This window comes from Ochlerotatus camptorhynchus, unplaced genomic scaffold (genome assembly GCF_037179485.1).
Source record: "Ochlerotatus camptorhynchus isolate MF236.1 unplaced genomic scaffold, CSIRO-AGI_Acam_v1.1 ptg000008l, whole genome shotgun sequence".
Lineage (NCBI taxonomy): Eukaryota > Metazoa > Arthropoda > Insecta > Diptera > Culicidae > Ochlerotatus > Ochlerotatus camptorhynchus.
In genome coordinates, this window is record NW_027040500.1 from 3,122,073 (window position 1) to 3,136,925 (window position 14,853).

A 14,853-nucleotide genomic window follows, 5' to 3' on the forward strand; every position below is an offset into this window, starting at 1 on the left:
GAAAGAGTGGATCATATTGTTATTATAATATATTTGTTTTTATGCAATGCTTGATTTGTGTTCACTGATGAAGAATCTGGATTAAAAATTTCAACAAAGTTAATGTTTTGTGCAAAAATTGCATATTCTATTGCAAAATAGTAAAAAATTCGCTATATTTCCTATCATTGACATACCACCAGTTTCACATTTTTATGATAATGAATCGTTCATTTTAACAAAATCTGAGTTTAGATTTGGATTCAGTGACCCAAAATTAAGTAAAGTAAGTAATTTCGCCGAACAAGCACTGATGCACATATGCTAGTTCTGGTAGGATGTTTAGGATGTTGCATATTGTATCACTCCAACAAAATTGGACGTTTACAGTGCTTAGGAAAATTTTCAACAGTAACATTTTGAACTATTTAATGAAATACTAAACAAATTACCATATAGCAATATCAATATGAAAAGAATTACTGAAAAACGAAAATTTAACGGCTTAGTGAAAAACTAAATGATCAACTTCACCTCGTTTTACGGTACCTAGCGAATAAACAGGAGCGTTAAAATATTTTCGAAATTTACCCGACCTCATGCGTTACGCTTATCTTTTCCTTTATTTAACGTCGGTCTCTGTTCCGCAATCTAGTGCCAATAACCGGAGGACATCGATTGCCATCCATTGACGGCAATCAAATGTGCAGGAAGGCAGCTTCCACATCTGCGTAGGAATATCGCACCCAATCAACACACATGGGCCAACGACTTTACTTCCCTTCCGAAGGAAGACGTTACCAGAGATTTTTATGCCTCAGAAAAATCCCACCGACCTCGGCTGTGATTAAACCCAGACCCATTGGGGTGAGAAAGCAGTATGCTTACCACTACACCACCGGCGCCGGCTAATTACGCTTATCTAACAAAATCAATTAATTCTGCCGGTGCTATTCTTTGAAGTCAAAAACCGCGGATAAGAACCCGAGCAAAGTTCAACATCAAAATGATAGCAAATCGAAACCAAATTTTGATGTCAACATCAAATTGAAATCATAATTTAATTTCAAATTACGATTGACAAATATTATATCAAATTTTGTTTTCATTTTGCTGTACTTTTGATTGACACCTAAATTTGCAGTTGTTTTTTATTTCCAGTAGTGTCTTTTTACAGCAAATGAACAACTGAAAAAGTTGTTGCAGTTTAGTTTTTGTTGCCTTTGCAGAACATCAAATTGAGTAATCGTTTTGTTATCAACAGGAAAAATGTATATCAAATTGAGTTTTCAGTTTACTCTCAAGGGCCACCCACATTAGATTCGTTTGCCACATTACCACATTCAAATTTGCTGATATCCAGTGATGTCATTGTGGTTAGAACTGGTAGCCCTTCAGGGTAACCAGTTATTGAAGATAAACATTATTATTTCATATTTCCTACAATGGCGCAACGGGTAATTCTTAGTGGGTTACAGTTTTAAATTTACGATGGCATCACTGATCATATCACATCATTAAAAATTCATCCCAGAAATATGGTTTCCACATGAAGCATGAAACTTGAAATTGAGGCGGCTCGAATCAGTGTGATATTTCAAGTCACCAGCGACACCTCGCAACAGCGTCTCTTGTCGAAAGAGGTAAGAAATGTCTCTGGCGTGGTTTCGCATTCTGGTGCTTTTAGTTTTAGAGCTTTCCATGACTTCAGCATGGCCTGCGCAAAAGTTTTCACCCGGTATTGCAATTTCACCAACAGGTACGTACAGGATAGTACAATTAAAGATTAATTTATGATCTTATCAAACATAATTCATTCAGTCAATCAGAATCCCGGGCAAGTTAGTGGCATCATTGCAGAAAGTACAGGTGGCTCTACAACAGTATCGGAGCAAACATATACACCTCCAGGTATGTATTTTTTTTGTGTAAATAAATTAAAAACCAGAAAAAGTGCATTAATGCTTTAAAGTGGTCAACTTGAAAATATTGTAAATGATTCAAAACTGTTGGAATGCAAATTGTTCACGCGGTGGTCAAATAACATGCGTGAGCGGTTTAGTGCTGAACTTGAACTCTTGATGGGGATTCACCAAATTCAGGAAAAGACACATTTCCGGGAAAATAAGTGATTAGGGCGTAATGCAGAACAAACACCAAAATGCGAATATATGCTCAATCTCGTAAGTAACAACACTATCATGTAGAGGAATGATTCCTCTACGTTTTGCTATAGTTTGTTTGCGAAATTGAGTTTTTTTTTTACGAAAGTACGCCGCAAACATGAATCAGTTCGGATTTGTGATTCAACGAAAGTAGCACAAATTTAGGCTTTTGATAAATGAATATAGTTGTCCCCGCTATTGTACGGTTTGACTACGACCGGAAAAACTCGTTTATTTTAGGTATCGGTTATAATATCGTTGGCTCAGGCGACACGCTCTCCTGCAGATGAGACAATTCTCTCGTCACCATTCAAATAGACCAATCTACATTGATCAATTCTCTTCATCGACTCTCTCTTTCGTTAATAGCTCGACTCCAAAAACATGGTCAGCTGTTTTTATTGTCCAATACGCTTAGTAATATTTTCTTTTAACAGGCTATAGAGAAAAACTAGCACGCAATATGAATGCAGCAAAATTATTAACGAAAGAGAGAGTCGATAAAGAGAATCGATCAATGTAGATTGGTCTATTTGAAAATTAACCCGAGAATTCTCGGGCAACACGAGAAAAGGGCCTATCATTGTTGATCGATTCTCTTCATCGACTTTCTCTTTGGTTTACCACGGCAATGTAAATGAATTTCTCGCTAAGCTCGCAGCACAGTTCGACAGAAAATGATGTTAGCTTGCGCCTGAACCAACACACTGAATGGGAAATTCATTTGCAGTCGGGTTATTCGCGAAATAGGATAGGCCCTTTTCAATTGTTACGTGAGAATTGTCCTTCGCCTTTGGGTTGAGACGGGTAGGGTAGGAAAAATGCGAGGATTTGGTAGGAAGATAGAAACTAGCTGTTCATCATGTTCTAGGGAGAGAGAGATTGCTTAATTAGGGAAGGTGCATAAAATTCGTGAAATTTCAGGGTGACCAGTCATGTAGAAAAATACGCTACAAGTCTGATTGAAAGTTGTAGGAAACTGGATTGCCTTTTCAGAAAAAATACACACTGAAATTTTTTTTCATCATAAATAAAAAAATATTCAAATAAAAATAAGGAAATTTTTTAAGATTTTTAAACATATGTTTATTTGAAAGCTTATCAAAAATTATAACTATTTTGAAATAGTAGAATTTCAACTATTGATATCTAAAGTTGATATGAATTAGCATTACATATTAATATAATGGAACAATTCCAAAAAAAATTGCATGCCGAATACCATTTCAAATCCTGCTATTTGCATATCAAACAAAAACTTAAACTTTAGTACTTTACTATTGGTTTGATATCGATACCGATTGATATTTTATATTTGAACGATATTGCAGGAACAAATTTCAGATCAGTATTTTAATTTTGTCGAACCTCTTAACGGAATCCCTTTATGAAGAGCTTTTTGAGTGTGTTGATTTTTTTCCTTTTAATTCCGTTATTATTGCTTATCTTTTGACAGATACGCGTATTTTGTCTACTACTTTCAGACTTCATCAGTGTCAAGTACTCAACACACAAATTTCAGATATAATTTCTTGAAATTTTACCTCTTATATCATGCTTATGCATATCATTTTTTGATATCAAGATCATAATTTTTATGGCTAGGATATTTTCATCCATCCCGGTAGGATTAAATTATTAACTATTTATTAACAAAATTTGAGTGAACTATATATTGCTATTTTAGTGATTTGTCAAATAAAATCAATAACCTCTCAATAGTGAAAAAGCTGCCTCCGTTAATTATTATACCTATTATCGTCCGGAGGTAAATAAAGTTATAAAGTTTGCGTGACGATAAGTTTACCGGCATTTCCTCTACCATAATGGGTTTTTAAACACTTTTCTGGTGTCAGCAAACTTGAACAAGTGAAAATAATAGGACATGGTGTACATCCAATAGGTGTTTAAGAGTTGGCCTTTCGCTGCCATGTTAAAAAAGACTTCATGATGCAGAAAGAAGTTTTTAATGCTAACATTTCCGACACCTATTAAAATTTAATTTGTTTGAATAAATAATTAAGTCAATAAAATCAATCAAATCAATGCAAACAATAGCATCAAAAATTACACAATTCATAATCAGATCACTCAAATTAATGGTTTATCATAACTTTAAAAAAATCGTCATTTTCTGGTATGGTGAAGATTTTATATGGAGAAACATCTCCTCTCTTTTCATTATCTTACCATAACATTGTTATAAACAATTTTCACTTTAAATATCCTGCATTATCCGGAATTATGAATGCTTATCGATGGGTTGCAGAAATTCAGATAACTTGGTTAGCGGCGCCGGTGGTGTAGTGGTAAGCGTGATTATCTCTCACCCCAGCAGGCCTGGGTTCAATCCCAGTCGGCACCTCCGGGGTGTTCTGAGGCATAACATCTCTGATCACGCCTTCCGAAGGGAAGTAAAGCCGTTGGTCCCCGGTTCATGAGTTGATGGGTCGGTAGCATTGGTGCTCAGCACGGAAAACAAGATCGACGGAAAACAAATCAAGGAAAAAAAAAAGATAACTTGGTTATAACATTTCCAATGAAGCGGAAATGCAGGTAATGTCGGCCTAAGTGTCCCTAATTTGGGCCCATACATAATTTCAGCAATCGACTAAATTTTCAATAGCATCCAAAAATATTCATTAGTAACGTCCCAATAACGCGTTCATCTAGATAAAATTGATAAATAACAGATTTTTAGCGATTGGCCCAATCTTAGATCCATAGGCCAACATTAGAGACATTTCCCCTATTTTTAAATTTTATGAAGATTTGTTTCCAATGTTAATGTACAATTTAAATTTAAATCTAGTAGAATAATCGAAGTTGAGCTATTGGTTTAAACTGTTTTTCTAGTGAATTAACTTGAATTTCCAGTTATTAAAAAGCTACGTCAAGTATTCCAATATTTTTATACTTAAGGTGAGGAAGCGAAATTTCAAGAGCATAAATATCGATTCTCACAAAACATCCAACAACGAAATTGGAACTCCGTGTTTGCTGCAGTGCAGCAAACTAGGAGTTTTGATTTCATGAGCGTTGTTGCAACAATGTTCGAAATTTATTCTCTGGAAAACTTGAAGTGAAAGGGCATATCAGCCAACATGACTTGGCCACTTGTGGATTCTTCAGAAAATCACCTTAAACAAACCATTTTTGAATTTTAATATCATTTTTACTATTTATGTCATTTCAAAGTAGGTCTAGGAGCTGTTTTATTATTTAATTTCAGGACTATTTTAGTATATATGGAACAGCTCATTTCTAGTGCCTATTTTTTAGTTTGGTAAAAAATTACTACTATGCAACACGACTTCTTTAAAGGTTGTTCGACGACCACAAATTTACTCGAATAATGGAAAACATGTAGAAGTTTTGTACACATACTTCAGCAAAGCATTTGATCGCGTCGACATACCAATGCTTCTTTTGAAATTGCAAAATATGCGAATCCAGACCAAACTCCTCAAATGACTTGAATCATATCTGACCAATCGCGTTAAAATGTTGCAACTGAAAGGGTAGACGAAATCACATTTCTAGATAAACATTTCAAAAGGTCCTATCTGCATTGATCGATTCTCTTCATAGACTTTCTCTTTCGTCAATAACTCAGCTGCAAAACCTTTCCCTGTTTTTTTTTCCTTTGGTTTGTTTTATCCGTCGATCTTGTTTTCCGTGCTGAGAACTCAAGTGCAGCAGCAACCAGGTCATGCTCGAACCATGAACTTTGAGTGTATTAGAACTGCATGTTCACCACTCGTCTGTCATTACCCTGAATGTTGTGGAAGGCTAAATCTCGATCAACATTTCAAATGGCCCTAGCTGCTTTGATCGATTCTCTTCATCGACATTCTCTTTTCATAACCTCCGCTGTGCAAACAGATTTTGCGCTAGTTCTACCACATAGTTTGATAAAGGAGGTTCTTATCTAGCGTCCAAAACATCAAATACAACAGGGAAAGGTTAACGGCGCCGGTGGTGTAGTGGTAAACGTGATTACCTCTCACCCCAGCAGGCCTGGGTTCAATCGCAGTCAGCGCCGCCGGGATGTTCTGAGGCATAACATCTCTGATCACGCCTTCCGAAGGGAAGTAAAGCCGTTGGTCCCCGGTTCATGAGTTGATGGGTCAATAGGTAGGGTCCAGGTGTGGGAGCTGCCTTCCTGGCACGTCGGTAGCATTGGTGCTCAGCACGGAAAACAAGATGGACGGAAAAAACAAACCAAGTGAAAAAAAAAAAAAACATTTAGGTCTCTAATTTCACAATGTAGATTATAAACAGTCATCATCAAGATGGCCATAGCATAATCCCGACGCTTTTTCAATGACTGAAAGTTGATTAACATGCAACGTGCTTCATAAGATGGGAGAGGAAATGCTGTACATGCCAATTTACATGATGCATTTTATAAAAATTGATTTTGGATTGACTCTTTTGGTTCTTCATGCCTTTTCATAAAAGGAGACAACACTGCAATAATCTAATATTGGCCTCACATAGGCAACATAAAGTGTTTTAATTGTGCAAGGATCTTTAAAGTGGAAACCAAAACACTTTTTAAAATTAAGCATATTGCCTGCTCTAGGAATTATTGTGTTTTAATGATCCACAAATGTTAATTTAGAATCTAGAATATCTCCTAAATATCTTATTTTATCAAATCTTTGAAAAATTAGATTACCTAATGAAATACAAATAGGGGAAACGCTCATATAGTTGCGGTACGTTAGGTTCTTATATATGTATATATATATATATAGTTGTGCATGGAGACTCAATACACAACTAACGCTTCTAACGTACCGCAACTATAGGAGCGTTTACTCTACGGTGTCCAGGAGTTCACAAGAGGTACGTATTTCAGAGACGACGGACTGGAGCGTTGAAGTTGATATCCCGGAGCACACCACTGTAGTCAATATGATTACTAGACTGGCCCACAAAAAAGAAAAGTTAAAATTTTCAACGGGCCAACCACAAGATTTGTGCCATTAGGTGAGAAACCGTTCTCTAAAAGTTTCAGCTCATTTGGTTTTAAGATGAGCTGGCGCTCACCAGTCCGTGTTACATCAGCTGAAACATCCAGAGAAAGGTTATCTCACCGACGGGCACTAGTCTTGGTTTGGCCTGTGGAAAATATGAACTTTTATTTTTTGTAGTAATCTAGTTGATACGTTGCCGGAATTTTGTTGCAATATACGAGCAGAATATACATAATTAATTAATATCTCAAAAATTCTAACTTGAATCGTGATGCTATCTTCAGTAAAGTTGTTCCTTTTAGTCTGAGTTTAATTGATATTGCTGAACCAGTTCTATGCACGAAACAGTGAAGGATTTATTTTCTTCTTACATTTTATCCAAAATACCCATATAAACTTTAAATCAAAAGCCAGCTCATATAGCATCGGAATGAGCTGAATTTTACAGAGAGTGGTTTTATCAACTAATGGCACAAAAATGGGGGTTTGCCCGTTGAAAAAAATGATAATAGATTTTTTCCATATAAATGTGGGCCATGTCAAAAATAAATAGTCTCTGCAGGAAGATTCGGTGACTCGATAGTGTTTGTAGCCATGGGTTGAAACAGTTGACGTTTTTTACTACACTCGCTTCGTTGTCATGCGCGACAGTCTGTTTGTATTCGAACACTCATGCTCTACCGTCGTCTCTCTCACACAACACGAGCGTTAGAATATCATTCGAGCTAAAAGAAAATTATCAAAATAGCGATCATATGACATGTGTGATTTCGTTGTAATTCCTCAATTTGGTGTAAATTAAACCATTTATGATCAGAAATATTATAACTAGGACATCATTGCTTGCTATTTTCAGAATTCACACAAGCACACCATCAGCAGCTCTTATTATGAGAAAAACTAAAATACATACATTCGTGACGGTCTTCGGCGACAGTGTCGTATGACAGAGCCTGTCATATGACATTTTAGTTTGGTACTGTACTATGATAGCTTGTTTTGCAAGTGTCGGAGGCAAAGGCAGTCAATTATCACAGAAAATGTGTCGACTACCGTGACCGCTTACAAGACTGTTTGTAGCCCAATAATCGCACATCTGTGTTCGTATGATGGTAGGTTATCGGCATTGGTCCATGGAAGCTGACAAAACGTTTCTGAATTCTTTCGATGCGCGATATGTGCACAGCAGCATAGTCAGCTTTGTCAGTAAAGGCACGGTATTACCAAGCCGGAGGCGGCGGGTTCGATTCCCGGTCCGGTCGAGGGAATCTTTCGGGTTGGAAATTTTCTCGACTTCCCTGGGCATAGAGTATCATTGTGCTTGCCACACAATATACAAATTCATGCATTGGTATTGGCATCGAAAGCTCTCAATTAATAACTGTGGAAGTGCATTTAGAACACTAAGTTAAGCACGCAATAAGCTAATATGCGCTAAGCAATAAGCTTGAGATGCGAATAAGAAGAAGAAGCACAGCATGATATGGAGCCCAGATTTGTACACCATATTCAAGAACGCTAAAAACCAATACAATGTTTTCAGAGCGTGTACATCATCGAATTGCGCAGCGTTCCGACGCAGGAATCCAAGCAAGGAATTGACCTTTGGAATTGACATAGATATGTGCTCGTTGAATCTAAGTTTGCTATCCAAGATAAGACCAAGATCTTCAATAGAATCAACTCGTTCAAGCGGCAATTGATTCATCGAATAATGAAATCTGATCGGCGAGTGACTACGGGTGAAGGAAATGACTTTGCATTTTGTAGTAGATAGAGTTGAGTTAAAAATAAAATAAAATAAATGATTTAAAATAAAGACAAAACAAATAAACTAACCCTTCATTATTGAGAAAAAAAAAAATAGTAAATAAATGATACCCAGAGATAGACAAGTTTGCAAAAAGTCATTATGACTCGCGAACATTTCTCATGGATAACTAGATGTAATAGAAAAACGGTTACTAGTCAACCAATGAGGATCGCCTATAACGCGGGGGAACGAAAAACCGCGGGCACACGTATCATATAAAAGCGCGACCCGTGTCGCGCATTAGGCATTCATACAACTGATGTGAATAGAGTAGCATCCAATAGCAGCAATAACCGCGAGCAGTGCCGCGCATCAAATCAGCGAGAGGACGCCTTCCAGCAGCAGCAATAACCGCGAGTAGATTGGCAAAAAAAAAAAAGAAAAAAAAATATTTATAAGATAATTAAAATAATACTGATCATAATAAAATGTAATGGAAACAAAATTGACTGATTCATATTAAATATATTACAGCAACCGCAGAAACCACAAGTCGCTCAAACAAACTTCCAGAGTATCAATAGTGTACATCCTCTGGTTCAACCATTGAGAAATCATATAATTCCGGACGAGAACAATGCTTTTATTGAAGGAAAAGTTGCTGGAGTGAAAGTCAAATTTTTTATAGATTCCGGTGCCCAAGTTAACACCATAACAAAAATATCCTTTGACAAAATGTTGGCTGACAAAGATGCTTCATCTAAACTTTTTACTTTGCGATCCTCCACTGATAAACCCTTAAAAGCATATGCTATGAATGGGCAGATCAACGTTATTGCAAATTTTTCGGCTGAGTTATTCATATCTAAAGAAAGGCCAGTAACGATTGAGAAGTTCTATGTTGTGGATGAAGTACGGGCACTCTTGGGATTCAACACAGCAATACGGTACTGCGTTCTTGACATTGGATTAAATGTGCCTGTACGTCAGCATCAATTATTGCTTTATGATGCGAATATGACTTGTCGCGACGTACACACAGTATCGACTCCCAAAGAGTTTCCGAAGTTCAATATTCCGCCGGTTTCGTTGAAGTACAACACAGACATGCCTCCATCACGGAATGTGTACACCCATATTCCAGCGGCATACAAAGAACTTACTAAGCAGAAACTTAATGATTTATTATCAAACGGTATTATCGAACAAGTGACTTTGGATATGGATCGTTCCTTTTGCTCATCACTGTTAGTAGTACCAAAAGGGAAGGATGATATTCGTCTTGTCATCGACTTACGAGGACCCAACCGCAGTATCTACCGCACACCATTCAAGATGCCCACATTTGAGTCAATATTAATGGAGCTCCATGGTGCTCAGTGGTTCTCTACCATAGATTTGACAAATGCATTCTTTCATGTAGTGCTGGATGAAGACTCACGTCACCTCACGAATTTTTTTGCGGGAGATGGACTCTATCGATACCGTAGGCTTCCTTTCGGCCTTTCAAATGCCCCTGATATATTTCAGGAGGCTCTTCAAACTGTGGTTCTTTCTGGATGCAAAGGAACGGTTAACTATTTGGACGATATACTGATTTTTGGCACTACAAAGGAAGAACACGATGAAAATTTGGCCAAGGTTATGGAATGTTTAAAGAATCACAACGTCAAAATCAATGAGGAAAAATGTGCTATAAGAAAACGTTCAGTCAAATTTCTGGGATTTGTCGTTTCTACTGAAGGATGGAAAATCGAAGACGAAAAGATTTCAACCATAAAGAACTTTAGAAATCCTGAATCACTGCCAGAGGTGAAAAGTTTTTTGGGATTGGTAAACTTTGTTGAAAAATTTATCCCACAACGAGCAGACAAAACATGCAAACTTCGCGCATTGGCAAGAGCTGACAAGTTTTACTGGAATCAGGATTTGGAGGACGAGTTTCAGTATATGAAACATTCAGCATGGAAGACAATTACCACGCTAGGATACTTTAATAGAGAAGACCAAACGGAATTATTTGTGGATGCCTCGCCCTATGGTCTAGGAGCTGTATTGGTCCAATTTGACAAAGAGCTAAAGCCAAGGGTGATCGCTTGTGCTTCCAAGACACTAACGGCTACAGAACAAAAATATCCACAAACACAAAAAGAAGCATTGGCAATGGTTTGGGGAGTTGAAAGATTCTCCATGTATCTCATGAGTTTATGCTTCAAAATAAGGACAGATGCAGAATCAAATGAATTCATTTTTGGCGGTCTACACAGAATCGGAAAAAGAGCAGTAACTCGAGCTGAATCATGGGCTTTAAGACTTCAGCCATATCACTTCAGTGTCAGCAGGGTACCAGGAGAATCGAATGTTGCAGATGCTTTATCCAGATTGGTTGAAAAGACCAAGCCAGCGGAACCGTTTGATGATGAAGGCAATGACAAACAATGTTTGCTTGCATTCCGTTCATCTGACACCACGATGTTAACCGCTCGATATCAGTTTGTAGAGCACAACAATCTAGGATCGATTTGATTACACGGTAGACTTTCAAATCATCAGCATACAACAATTTACAGGACCTTAAGTGGTCACACACGTTGTTAATAAATAAACCGAAATAAGAGGTTATAAGTGGCTCCCTTGTGGAACTCCCGATGGTATATCAAACACATCGGATTTGGCATCATGAACCTTAACGAAGGCCTTTCTGGAGGATACATATGATTTTAATCAGCGAACGACCTACGGCGTAAAACCGATGGCATTGCGATAGCGAGGTCATGAGGGGCTTTGTCGAAAGCATTAGAAGACGTCTACGGGTGAAATGACTTTGCATTTGGCAGTGTTTGCTTGCATTCCGTACATCTGACACCACGATGTTAACCGACACTTTTCTATGCTACCAATAGTGTTGGTGTAGGACATCAAGTTGGAGATCGTCGAGTGCTTTTTCATGAATCCATGCTGGAGCTTCGCGACTATAGATTGCACCACTTTGTCATGCAGAAGACTCTCGAGAATTTTGGCGAGATAGGTCGGTAGTTTTCCACGCTGTGAATATTACCTGAAGATCGGTGTAATTGATGCAAGCTTCCAGGAATCCCGAAAAACGCCATCCAGAAGTGAACGATTGTAGATAGACATAACGGGTGTGGCCAACGCTGCTGCACAATTGTTGAAGAAAGACGCGCAAAGGGCGTTGAAAATAGCGTCATGGCTGAAGTAAAGCTGCAGCAGACAAATGTTGTAGTTCGGTAACTGGTCTACTGTACGTTATAAGATTACATTTTTTAACATTTAGTTCCAACAAACTTTTACAACATCACGGATAAAAAAATGAACTTCATTCTGAAACGTATTCATCGCATCATCATTTCTTATGTCTAAAAATTGTTTCATGTCATCAGCATAAATAAGCATTCTAAGATTTTTCAAAATAAGAGAGATATCGTTGACGTACAAAATAAGAAGAAGAAGTCCCAATTGCGAGCCCTTGGGAACTCCTGACCTAACTTGAAATGGATTAGGTTTTTTCTCGCTGAATCTTACAATTTGCCGACGGTCCGTTAAATATGACTTAATCCAGGTTAGGAGTTTCATCTCAATTCTCATTTTTTCTAATTTAAAAATCGACATTGGAATGTCAAGTCTATCTAAAGATTTACTGAAGTCAGTGTAAAGAGCTTCAATTTGGTTTCCTTTGTACATTTCAGTTAATGAGTAATCAACAAATTCCAGGTGGTTTGTTGTGGTTGAACGACCTTTAAAAAAGCCGTGTTGTGCATTTGTTATTCTATATTTTATTTGGCTGAAGATATTTTTTAACGTAGGACTACGTCTGTGATTTCTACATGGGGTTACACTTTGTGAAAACATAAAATGGAACAAGTAACAAAATTATGAAAGATTTTGAACGCTAATAACTCAGCTGCCCTTGGACCAATTTCAATAATTTTATCACCATTCGATCAGAAATATTTCTACGCATTGCCTGCGAAAAGCGATTTCCCTTACATAGATTTCGAAGTTGAATTCCATCCGGTCTCACCAAACGGTGTTGATTCAGTGGGCCATTTATGCCAAACGCGTCATACTGAAGAGTATAAACAGAGCGGGGTTATTAAATTTCTATTCCTACACAAAACACAAGCTCCTGCTGCAGTCAACAAATAAGATTTATTATATAAGACCACGTAGTCCTACGTCACCATTACGTACAACCCCATAGGGCTGTCCTGGTAGTTTTTCCATTCCTGCGGGAATGTACCCGAGACAAGTGACATATTGAACAGTCAGTATAAAAGGGTTGTGACTTCCATTCCTAATTTTTGCATAAAATCTGGTGAGATTCCGTTAGGTCCTGTCCTTTAGCGGCGTCCAAATCTCTTGAGACTTGTCAAATTAGCTTGAACATAAATGTTACTAACATTACTTGAAAAATCAGGAAGGTATGAAAAACAAAATCTTAATCACGATCATTATCCAAGAAATTGGAATACGTCTCTTGAAAAAATATTTGAATTATTGCCTACTTTTACACAACCAAACTTAAACAATATTTTCACGCGTAGTTACCATTTATTATAAAAAAAATTATTGATATGCTAATATATAAATATACATATATATATATATATAGTACTAAGCCAAAGATGGATGAATTTAAATGAACTAGTGTTAAAGATAATCAATGTAACAAAAATGGTTGACGACAAATACATAAATAGATTAGTTTAACTCATTGTGAGACTTGATACATTTTTTGTTATTCCACAAACAGTGGCACCAGCTCGTGCTCCGGTGGTGTACCAATCTCAGCCAGCTCCTGCTCCGATGGTGTACCAATCTAAGCCAGCTCCTGCTCCGGTGGTGTACCAATCTCAGCCAGCTCCTGCTCCGGTGGTGTACCAATCTCAGCCAGCTCCTGCTCCGGTGGTGTACCAATCTCAGCCAGCTCCTGCTCCGGTGGTATACCAATCTCAGCCAGCTCCTGCTCCGGTGGTGTACCAATCTCAGCCAGCTCCTGCTCCGGTGGTATACCAATCTCCGCCCACACCACAACAGACGGTTTACCTGCAAGGAAACAGACCAGTTTATTCTTCCCCTCAGTACACAGGTCAAGCGCCAACTGCCTATGTCTATCCTGATGGATCGTACGCACAACCACCACCAATACAAATGGCAACACGATTCGGTATCCATCATGATCCCATACTTTAGTGTAACAAATGCTCATTCGATTATAATTTCCAGGCAACACCTATAGTCCTCCAAGCACATACTATTCCGGTTCTCCATCCAACTACTATTCTAGTCCCAATTCCCCGTCCAACTACTATTCCAGTTCCAATTCAGAATCTTTTTCATCCAGGCTCGCTAGTAGTTTAGGATTGGGTAGCTCTCGTCCATCCTACTCAGGCACTCAGGCACTGGGAGCACTGGGAACGCTTGGAGCACTCGGCACACTGGGTGCTGGAGCATTGTAAGACAGTATATAGCGGTGCAAGAATGATATAATCTAATTAATTTTATTCGCTCTAGATTGTTTGGATGACCTACATGTTGGATGTGACCACCGGAAGTAGCTAATCTAATACTCTTCTGTGGTTTTATTAACGCTTTAAAACATGTACATGCTCTTTTAAACATGGAACAGGAGAACGCGCATTCACCAATTATATTTATGTTAATTTATATTCACACTTAATCGGCACATGTAAGATTCTCTTATAGTCTTGCAAAAATGAGAAACTGAATTTGTAATTAATCTTATATGTTGTTTTTACCGCGAACCCGTAGAATTTTCCGTTAATTAAATACCTAATGTGTTCGTCGTCTATGACCTGTTGAAACATGCATACTAACAACATTAAAATAGCTAACATAACCGGATAAGCTGGGAAATGTATCGAATTTGGAGATTTCTCTATTCAATGCATACTGCACATCAATACATTTTACATTACTTATTAATATA

At 37.7% G+C, this 14,853-nt stretch overlaps 1 protein-coding gene across 1 annotated transcript; it reads left to right on the forward strand.

The window, feature by feature from the left end:
- The first annotated feature begins 1,620 nt into the window (after window positions 1-1,620).
- Window positions 1,621-14,362, forward strand: LOC135697957 (uncharacterized). Its single transcript, XM_065217828.1, has 4 exons — window positions 1,621-1,738; window positions 1,801-1,890; window positions 13,657-14,070; window positions 14,130-14,362. Exons 1-4 carry the CDS (start codon window positions 1,630-1,632, stop codon window positions 14,360-14,362), a joined length of 846 nt encoding a protein of 281 aa, XP_065073900.1. The 5' UTR covers window positions 1,621-1,629.
- The last annotated feature ends 491 nt before the right edge of the window (window positions 14,363-14,853 follow it).